The sequence below is a fragment of the Anomaloglossus baeobatrachus genome, chromosome 9, assembly GCF_048569485.1.
Source record: "Anomaloglossus baeobatrachus isolate aAnoBae1 chromosome 9, aAnoBae1.hap1, whole genome shotgun sequence".
Lineage (NCBI taxonomy): Eukaryota > Metazoa > Chordata > Amphibia > Anura > Aromobatidae > Anomaloglossus > Anomaloglossus baeobatrachus.
Window position 1 is genome coordinate 197,582,657 of NC_134361.1, and position 11,143 is coordinate 197,593,799.

An 11,143-nucleotide genomic window follows, 5' to 3' on the forward strand; every position below is an offset into this window, starting at 1 on the left:
CATTTTTCAGGATCTGGGGCTGTGTGAGGGCTTATTTTTTGCATCCTAAGCTGACATTTTTTTTAATGGTACCATTCTGGAATAAATACAATGTTTTTATCGCCTCTTATTGCTATGTTGCATTGACCAAAAAAACATAATTGTGGCATTTTTTTTTTTATTTTTCTTTATTTTTATGCCATTTACCAATCGGATTAATCTTTTTTTTTTTTTTTCATTTTCTGAACGCAGCGATACAAAATATGTGTTGTTTTTAATTGTTTTATATCTAATGGGGAAAAAGAAGCTTCAGGTCCCCTAAGGAGACATCATATATTCTAAAAAGTAAAACAAAAAAAAAAAAAAAGTTTTTTTAAAATAAAATATAGTTCCAAATCACTTCCCGTGATTTTAACTTTTGTTTTTACTGTTTACATTATCTAATGTCCCCCCCCTTAGGCTATGTGCCCACCACGGGACTCTGTACCCGCGGATTTTGCCGCAGAAAATCTGTCAGGCACTGTAGAGAGCATAAGCACACAGCTAAGGGTACTTTCACACATCCGGATTTTTGCTCTGCGGCACAATACGGCGTTCTGCAGAAAAACCGCAACCGGCTTTTGTAACGCCGATTGCGGTTTTTTTTTGCATTGACTTACATTAGTGCCGCATTGTGCCGTAGGGGCTTGCGTTCGGTCCGGTTTTTGCCGCATGCGGCAGATTTAGCCGATGCGGCGGCCGGATCGAACGTACCCTGCAACGTTTTTTGCTCCGGCAAAAAACACCGCATCGCATCCGGCCGCTGCGGCGCATTTTTCAATGCATCCCTATGGAGGCCGGATGCGGCGTGATGCGGAAAAAACCGCATCCGGTCGCCGCATGCGGTATTTTCCACTGCGCATGCTCAGTAGCATGCCGCAACCGGAAAAAACCGGACCGGCCGCATGTAAAAACTGATGCAAAGGATGCGGTGTTTTCACCGCATCCGTTGCATAGTTTTCACAGCCGGATTGAGCCGCAGGGCTCAAACCGGATGTGTGAAAGTAGCCTAAGGCTACTTTCACACATCTGGTTTTTGCTCTGCGGCACAATACGGCGCTCTGCAGAAAAACCGCAACCGTTTTTTTTTGCGTTTTTTTTTTTGCATAGACTTACATTAGTGCCGCATGGGCTTGCATTCGGTCCGGTTTTTGCCGCATGCGGCAGATTTAGCCGATGCCGCGGCCGGATGGAACGTTCCCTGGCACGTTTTTTGCTCCGGTAAAAAAAACGCATCGCGCCGCATCCGGCCGCTGCGGCGCATTTTTCAATGCATGCCTATGGACGCCGGATGCGGCGCGATGCGGAAAAAAACGCATCCGGCCGCCGCATGCGGTTTCTTCCACTGCGCATGCTCAGTAGCGTGCCGCAACCGGAAAAAAACGGACGCATGTAAAAACTTATGCAAAGGATGCGGTGTTTTCGCCGCATCCGTTGCATAGGTTTCACAGCCGGATTGAGCCGCAGTGCTCAAACCGGATGTGTGAAAGTAGCCTACGCTTGTGCGTGGAGGGGATGGAAGAGATAATGAATGTGTACGGCCTACCATTGGTATAACTTTTGTTCCACGTGACATAAACCTTCAGATTTCCGCCCGCAGAGGGTAGATGTTTGTCTAAACTTTCACTTTTTTAATGTTTTTATTGCAAGGCTAGATTTAATAATGTTATAACATACGTACATTCATTCTGATTTCTTTTCTTTTTTTTCCCCCTCTTTTACTAGCCCAACTGGTAAAGCTTTTCGGTCGAAAGTTGAGCTTATTGCATACTTCGAAAAGGTAGGAGACACAACCCTTGATCCAAATGATTTTGACTTCACGGTAACCGGGAGAGGCAGTCCATCTCGGAGGGAGCAAAAACAGCCGAAAAAACCCAAAGCTCCCAAGCCTGTCGGAACGGGTAGAGGAAGAGGAAGACCCAAAGGAAGTGTGAAAGCTAAGCCAGCTGTGAAATTAGAGGGGGTTCAGGTTAAACGGGTGGTGGAAAAGACTCCGGGGAAGCTATTGGTGAAGATGCCTTTTTCAGAAAATAAGGAAGAATCGGATGCAACAACATCAGAGCAAGTCCTTGTTATCAAACGTCCAGGCCGTAAAAGAAAATTAGATACAGACCCAGCCGCCGCTCCGAAAAAACGGGGCCGTAAGCCAGGCAGCGTCATCGCTGCGGCTGCAGCGGCGGCAGAGGCCGCGAAGAAAAAAGCAATCAAAGAGTCTTCCATCAGGCCGCTTTTAGAGACCGTATTACCAATTAAGAAACGCAAGACCCGGGAAACTGTGAGTCTGGATGTTATAGACACAGAGACCCCGGAATATCCTTCCACCGTTCTAGACAAAAGTGTTAAAATACCCAAGCCTGCAAAAAGCCCAGAAAGCAAGAGCAGGAGCATGTTACCGAAAATGGAGCAGTTGCACCACCACCATCATCACCACCATCACCACTACCACTCCGAATCGAAAGCATCCACCACCAACCCGGAGCCAGAGACTTCAAAGGACATCATCATAAGTGCCCCCGAGCCCCAGGACTTAAGTGTCAAAATCTGCAAAGACGAGAAAATCCCAGAAAATGACGGATGTGCTCAGGAGCCACCTAAGACTCAGCCCGCAGATAAGTGCAGAAACCGGGGGGACGGCGAACGAAAAGACATTGTTTCTTCACCCGTACAAAGGCCGACCAGGGAGGAAGCGGTCGATACGAGAACACCGGTGACGGAGAGGGTTAGCTGACTTTAAGAAGATTAACAAAAAAACAGTTATAAAAAAAAATATATATATATATAAAGGCAGCTGTTGTCTTTTCTCCTTGTTGGTAGGGCTCTGACAAAGCTTCCCTATAAATGAAGTAAAGAAAAGTCTATTTTTTTTTTCCTCCTGTAGCTTGGAGTTTCGTAGCTTCGGGGTTGGGAGTAAATGTCGAATGTGGATCTTTTTAATACCGACGAGCACAGTCAGTCAGGGGGTGAAGACTTTTAACAGAGCCAGAAGCAGCTTTGCACTTTTTTATACGAAATAGGCTCCTTTTGATCATGGTTTATTCTGCATCATACTACTGACCCGAGGTGGGGGGCCGTCTCCGCAACTTTTTAGGTATGCCAACTTTACGCTTTGCTCCTGTGTGCCATCTCTAGCGGGGTCTCACAGTGTTGCAGATCAACGACTCAATATCTTACATGGTAACTCGATCCGTGATCAACGTATAGACAGACCACAGTATTGCCAAATGAATCACTTCCCACTGAGCCGGTGACCTACAAAAGATTATTTTATCTAGTCACTTATGACGTAATCGCTTCCCCTTTTTTTTTTTTTTTTAGTTCATTGTGACAGCTGGTTTTATCCTATAATGGTTCGTGTATATACGTAGTTTTATTTAGCACTATTGGTTACATAACTAAACGAGGACTGTCCGAGTATTTATTTCTCAAAAAAAACCCTGATTTCTCACTCCCGAGATCAATCCTAGCTACAGATGCAGCCCCTACTGGCAGCGAACATACGAAGAGGATGTGGCGGTATACGCAGGCGAGTGCAGCTATATCTGCACCCATACGCCCATCTGTATGCTCAGAGAGGATGGGGAAATGATATGTAATGTTCTTCCAGTTATTGTAACAGAAGTGGCTACTTCTCTAGTAATAATCAGTTCTGCGCTGCTCTTCTCACCCGTACAATCCAAATCAAGTCGACAAGCATGAAGGCGCAAATCTAGGGATTTTACTTTTCAGTTTTATATGTTTGATGTAAATACACTTGCATTTGTTTTTATTTTTTTCTGTTACTATAAGCGGTTTATTTTTGTGACTGTTGTGTTGTTTTTGTTTTTTTGCACTGTTTCATAAGTTCTTCCTGTTAGAAACAAATTTTTTGTTTGTCTAGTTTTCTATTTAGCTCCATATTCCCACACCAACAGAAAAAAAAAATAACTTAGATTCCCTTACTGTTCTATCATTAGGCTAGTACAGCATGTTGTTGGGGTGGAGAGCCTGATTCCAGCGATGTGCCACTTACTAGTCTATGTGTTGCAGTTTCAATAAATTCAGTGTTTTCTCAGCAGGAGAGTATCACTACAGGACTAGGGGTCTCATGTCTCCTAAGGCTATGTGCGCACAGTGCGTTTTTCGGGTGCGTTTTTGGGCTCAAAACTGCATGACTTTGCTTCCCCAGCAAAGTCTATGAGTTTTCATTTTTGCTGTTCACACACAACTTATTTTTTTTTTTTTAGCTGCGTTTTTGAGCTGAAAAAAAATGGTCATGTCAATTCTTTTCTGCGTTTTACTGCGTTTTCCACCCATGCAATGCATTGGAAAAATGTAGCCAAAAACGCATGTGTTTTTACCAATGCATTTTTGCAGCTGGTGCGTTTTTGTGCGTTATTAGCGGCCAAAAATGCTGCATCTTTGTAGTCACAAAAAATGGCAAGGTGCGCACATAGCCTAATCCTGCTGCATCCAGCACTGGTGCGTAGCTTTCAGTGTATAACCTGCCCACACCAGTGGTTAGTAGCTTTGTCTATAACCCTGCCCATGCAACTGATTAGTAGCTTTCAGTGTACAACCCCACCCATACCAGTGGTTAGTAGCTTTGTGTATAGCCCTACCCACGCCACTGGTTAGTAGTTTTCAGTGTATAGCCCCCCCAATCACCAGTTGGTAACATTCAGTGTGCAACCCTGTCCCCACCACTAGCTAGTAGCTTTCATAGTATAGCCCCACCCACACCACTGGTTAGTAGCTTTCAGTGTATAGCCCCACCCACACCACTGGTTAGCTTTCAATATATAGCCCCACCCACACCACTGGTTAGTAGCTTTGTGTATAGCCCCACCCACACCACTGGTTAGTAGCTTTCAGTGTATAGCCCCACCCACACCACTGGTTAGTAGTTTTCAGTGTATAGACCCCCCCCCAATCACCGGTTGGTAACATTCAGTGTGCAACCCTGTCCCCACCACTAGCTAGTAGCTTTCATAGTATAGCTCCACCCACACCACTGGTTAGCTTTCAATATATAGCCCCACCCACACCACTGGTTAGTAGCTTTCAGTGTATAACCCCGCCCAAACTACTGGTTAGTATCGTTCATAATATAGCCCCACCCACACCACTCACTGGTTAGTAGCTTTCAGTGTATAGCCCCGCCCACACCACTGGTTAGTAGCGTTCATAATATAGCCCCGGCCACACCACTGGTTAGTAGCTTTCAGTTTATATAACACCGCCTTTACCACTGGTTAGTAGCTTTCAGTGTATAACCCCACCCACACCAGTGGGTACTAGCTTTCAGTGTATAGCCCCGCCCACACCACTGGTTAGCAGCTTTCAGTGTATAACTCCGCCCACACCTGCTTTGTAGCTTTCACAATATAGCCCCGCCCACACCACTGGTTAGCAGCTTTCAGTGTATAGCCCCGCCCACACTTGGTTAGTAGCTTTCATAATATAGCCCCGCCACACCAGTGGTAAGTAGCTTTCAGTGTATATAACCCCACCTATACCAGTGGTTAGGAGCTTTCAGTGTATAGCGCCATCCACAACAGTGGTTAGTAGCTTTGTGTATAGCCCCATCCACAACAGTGGTTAGTAGCTTTCACTATATAGCCCCGCCCACACCTGGTTAGTAGCTTTCAGTGTATAACTCCGCCCACACCACTGGGAGCTTTATGCAAATATACAGTATACACAGAAAGTGGTGTGGGCGGGGTTATACACCAAAAGTAGCCAATCCCTAGTGTGGGCGAGGTTATACACAGCTCAGCATTTCAGAGCTCTGCTACATCAGCAGCAGAGAAAACAGTGATTGTATCAAAATGACTGACTGCAGCCTAGTAAGTGACACATCACTGGAATCAGGGTCTCAGCCCCTACATCATGCTGCTCTCAGATTATATAGCAAAAACCTGCTGACAGATTTAAGAGGCACCTGAAAGCTTGTGGTGGCGGCTTTTCAGCAATATATGTCAGAGGCGCAGACCCCGGTAACTGAGTGCTAGCTTTCCTTTCATGAAAATGTCGCATAAGGACCTTCTTTATATTTGTGAGGACGCTGTGAGTTTGCATGGGTTTACAGTTAGAAACGTGCATAACTCCTAGGAACTATTGCATATATATATATATATATATATATATATATATATATATTATGCGCTTAATGATAAATTTACACGTGTATATATATCGGTAAACACCATTGTGTGTGTTAATGGGAAGACTGTTTTTGTTTTTCATGCATTTTCAGGATTTTAGCAGTATATAAATGAAAAAAAATGTATATAATCTAATGGAAAGTCTAATACTAGTCATTACATAATCGTGGCGAAGCTTTGGAAGTCCTTATAAACCTGCACGTTACATCTGTTTGGAAATGAAGAATCCCATTGTTTACAGAGAAATCCATTGCATCCGAGCGTCAGACAATGAGCACCTTGTGTATTCAGGATCATTAGAGTCTCGGCATGGTACGTGTTAAAGGGAGGCAGCGCGGTTGTCAGTTGTCGGTGGCGGCTACCAAACCTTTGGAAAGAATGACTTTGGATTGTTGTCCGGTCCCGTTGTCTTTCATTTCAGCTCCTATCAGAATGTCTGACAAAAGCGGCAAATCCACCACCTAGAAAAGCAGCTTCCGAGTTTTCCCGTTCCCACCACATATCTGACACTCAGAGACCTTCCTAGCACTGGAATGAGGGTTTTTTTTTGCTTCCATACGACCGCTATATAACCGTGATATCGCAGGACCTTGATACTTTATTGTTATGTTTAAAGGGAGACGTGCACTTTATTTTGTAGAGATCAAGTGCCCTTTCCCCGATGCCTTTTCTTAGAGAGCACTTTAGTTTGTGTGGAGATTATTGTCATCATAGGAAAATATTTTTGCATCCATACTCTCCAATTATCATGTGTGTAAATGTCTGCTTACCGAAATACACAAACTAACCCTGTCTTTGATCATTCATTTCATGCTTGCACTACCGAAATGTACTTTGGGGGTGGTTTAACATTAGAGATTATTGCACTCTTAACACTAGAAGTCCCAGGAATTTCGAGCTCCATAGGGATCCAATGGTAGAAATGTTAAATGACCCCTCTCTAGGACTTCTAGTGTTAAGGCCGCCTTACACGTATCGACTTATCGTGCGTTCGCATGTGCGATCGGACCCGCCCCCACCGTTTTTGCGTTACGGGCAATTTGTTGCCTGTTTTGCACAAAGTCGTAACCCCCCGTCACATGTACTTACCTTCCAAACGACCTCGCTGTGGGCGGCGAACATCCTCTTCCTGAAGGGGGAGGGACGTTCGACGTCACAGCTACGTCACACAGCGGCCGCCCAATAGAAGCGGAGGGGCGGAGATGAGCGGGACGTAAACATCCCGGCCACCTCCTTCCTTCCGCATTGCCGGCGGGACGCAGGTAAGCTGTGTTCATCGTTCCCGGGGTGTCACATGGAGCGATGGGTGCTGCCTCAGGAACGATGAACAACCGGAGCACAGAAGGACGTTCGATTTTTAGAAAATGAGCGACGTGTCAACGAGCAACGATAAGGTGAGTATTTTTGCTCGTTCACACGTAGTTGCCACACGCTACGATATGTCACACGATGGCGGATTTGCGTCACTAACGACGTGACCCCGACGACATATCGTAGCGTGTAAAGCGGCATTTAGGCTTTGTTCACACAAGTATATTATGCAGTCCGATCACAGTCACTAGACTAGGCTTATAGTTTTGGTGAGTAGCCCTGTGCGCTTTCCTGGGATTGTGGCCCCTACTTGTGACTCTAGTATATGTTTGTGTGACTGTACCCTAAGGCTAGTTTCACACATCCGTCTTTTTGGCGGATCCAGCACACTACAGTACAATCGGCGGGCTGCAACTTCCGGGTCACATGCTCCAGTCACATGACAGCATGTGACCGGAGCTTGTCGTGCTGCCATTGTACTGTATACACTGTACTGGAGTGCGCCGGTTCCACTAATCCGGCGAAAATACGGATGTGGGAAACTAGCCTTAGGTAACTTTTTGCTTTCAGCTGAAGGATAAACTTTTTCACATATGGGTCCAGGGATCTATTAGGAGCTGCTGTCTTAGATACTGGGAAAAATAGGCCTCAAATACAGAAGTAATCATGTGACATTGTGAATCATGAGCAGAAGTCATAGCGGGCCCAGCTATTCTCCACCATGTAAATACACAGTATTTTTTTACTTTATGGCCACATGAATGAATGGTTGTGAAAAATGCTTTCCTTAAAGCGTACCAATAACCAGGATTTTTCTATATAAGCTAAAGCCAGTGCTATACTGGCACTATCATGCTGATTCTATACATACCTTTAGTTGTCAGCTAGGATGTATAGGTTTTGAAACACAAGCAAGTAAAGTTTGTAAAATGAGCAGCTTTTTGAATGACAGCAGCTGCTGATCAGCAGATAGCTGGGGTGGGTTTTCAGTAAATGCACAGTATTTTCTTACTTTATGGCCACATGAATGAATGGTTGTGAAAAATGCTTTCCTTAAAGCACACCAATAACCAGGATTTTTCTATATATCCTAAAGCCAGTGCTATACTGGCACTATCATGCTCATTCTATACATACTGTACCTTTAGTTGTCAGCTCGGATGTATAGGTTTTGAAACACAAGCAAGTAAAGTTTGTAAAATGAGCAGCTTTTTGAATGACAGCAGCTACCGATCAGCTGATAGCCAGGGTAGGTTTTCAGTGATTTCCGCCCCCCTGGCAGTCCAGCCTCCCCCTGTTATATATGCTAATTCTATTATAGATTCGTTTTACTAACTGACTAGAAGGACCTGTGCTGATGTCATACCCCTTCTGGTCACATGGGTATGACATCAGCACAGGTCCTTCTAGTCAGTTAGCATACTCATCATGGCGGTCTTTCTCATTTCTGGTACCCATCATTGTATGAGCATAATAAGGGTCCCTGACTTGATTAACTTTTTTTGTGGTCTGACAGCTTCTGCATTTACACAATTGTTATTATTTTGGTCCATTTCACTTTAGTGATAAAGAACAGTAGAAAACTACATTTGTGAGCCCTTTTACTCTTTTTGTATATTCTTCATTATTTTGTAAGATTGGGACTGTCCTAATCAGTGACAGTGGACGTCATGTAGACATTGCCACCGGCTCCTATGTTCTGTCTTGTATCTTGGATACATCATCAACGATTACGCACAATTTGATGCCCATCCTTATAAAATATGAGTGGACTTCCAATGCGCTTGCGCCCTGAGATAACAATTAGGAGATCTGTGTGCGATACCACTTTGTCCACTAGGGGGAGTATTAGTATACAGTACAGGGGACAGCTCTATACAAGCATCGATCCTATCATTGCACAGAACAGTTACAACGTAGCAGTTCCCCTGTAATCTGTCATCATTTCCATATGGATTTTTCATGCAAAAATTCCACTTTTATTTCTTTTTAATCAAGATGGAACTATTTGGTAATTTCTTAGAAAAGATACTGTAGGAGTCTTAATCTGAACTTGGTGTTCCAGGAAGTAGTAGGCAAAGCAGCGTGGATTTACACTGAGAAAGTATGAAAATGTTCGAGAAAAGACTTGTGGTTTGTACGTCTGCCTAGACCGCACCGAGCCGATTCAGTTTGCGGACAGACAGCTTATTTTTCAATTTCTGCCATTTTTTTTTTTTTTTTAAATCACGGACTCAAGGATATGGCTCGATTGTATGAAATCAAATGTCAATGGTTAAACCTAGAGACAGAAACCATGGAAATTGGCTACAACGTCCCTTTACTTAGTGAATATTGTATTTTGGTAGATTCTGCAGAAAACAAAGAATCCGGCAGTGTGAAGATTATTGTGGAAATGAATGATGTTGGTTAACGAGCGAGTAAACTGAAGCGTGAGACGTTTTCTTAAAACCGGGACCCCGTTCAATTACATTTTAACATATTTATTGAGAAATAACAGGAGCTTTTCATAGGGGGCCCTGGTCTTGGTTTAATATTGGGCGGTGTGTGGCAAGATGTTGTTTGGCTAAAGAAAAGATTGTTTTGGCAAATTTGAAGGAAAATGGACATTTGCTAATATAATTTATGATTTTCAAAGAAGCTTAAATTGTGTTTCCTAGAGATGGAGCTGCCTCTATGTAAGGCCAGTTTCACTCATCTGTGTCTTTCCTTGGACTGCGGTGTATGGACTGGCCATGCGTGTCTTGACATGAACTTCATGGCTTCATATAAGCCTATGGTTCGGTCAGGAGATCCGCAGTCTGTCCAATACAGACTTAATAACACGGATGAATGAAACTGGATTCAGATAGCCATAGTGGACCATTCGCATCTGCTTCCGTGTTGTGCACTGATGCCGCCTATATACCGTATTTTCGTTTTATAAGACGCACCCCAAATTTAGAGATCAAAAAAGGTAAAAAAGATAAAAATGGGGTCCATCTTATAAACCGGTGTTGTCTTACCGGAGGGGGGCAGCAGTGGTGGTGAAGCGGGGTCACAGGAGGCAGAGGCTGTGCTGGAAGCCGCGGCGGGTCTGTGGTGGCAGCGGCGGTCAGCCGTGGCGGGTCAGTGGCGGGGTCCGTGGCGGCAGTCATGGCGGGTCCGTGGTGGCAGCGGGTCAGTAGTGGCAGCAGCAGTGGCGGCGGGTGAGTGGTGGAGCAGGCCGGTGCGGTGAGTGTCCCAGTCTGTCTACGGTCTCTGTTCAAATGATGGCACCTGGAGCGGCGCATGCGCAGATGGAGCTCTCATCCAAGAGCTCCATCTGCGCACACGCTGACTCCCGGTGCCATCATTTGAAACTGCGATCGTGGACACACTGGGACACCTGCCGCACAGAGTGGCAGCCAGAAGGCCGCCCGCCCACCCACACAGAGAGGCAGCCGGCCTCCAAGACAGAGAAGCAGCCAGCACCGACAGGCACCCGGCTGCTCGCACGTAGCCCCAGGCACCCGGCCGCCCGATTGCACTTGGTCACCGCACAGACAGCCCCCTGATAAGCTATATTCGGATTTTAAGACCCACCCCTCATTTCGTTCCCAAATTTTTGGGAGGAAAAGTGCGTCTTATAATCCGAAAATACGGTACATTATTCTGGTTCGTAAAACAGACCAAAGTAGTGGTAGGCTGTG

General features: G+C 45.1%; 1 protein-coding gene across 1 annotated transcript in view; it reads left to right on the forward strand.

Moving 5' to 3' along the window:
• MECP2 (methyl-CpG binding protein 2) overlaps positions 1 to 10,722 on the forward strand; it is a 101,479-nt gene extending 90,757 nt beyond the window's left edge. The window contains exon 3 of the mRNA XM_075324192.1: positions 1,744 to 10,722. Within this exon, the coding sequence (XP_075180307.1) occupies positions 1,744 to 2,746 (1,003 nt within the window). The 3' untranslated portion in view covers positions 2,747 to 10,722. The remainder of the gene's footprint in view (positions 1 to 1,743) is intronic.
• Positions 10,723 to 11,143: the final 421 nt, after the last annotated feature.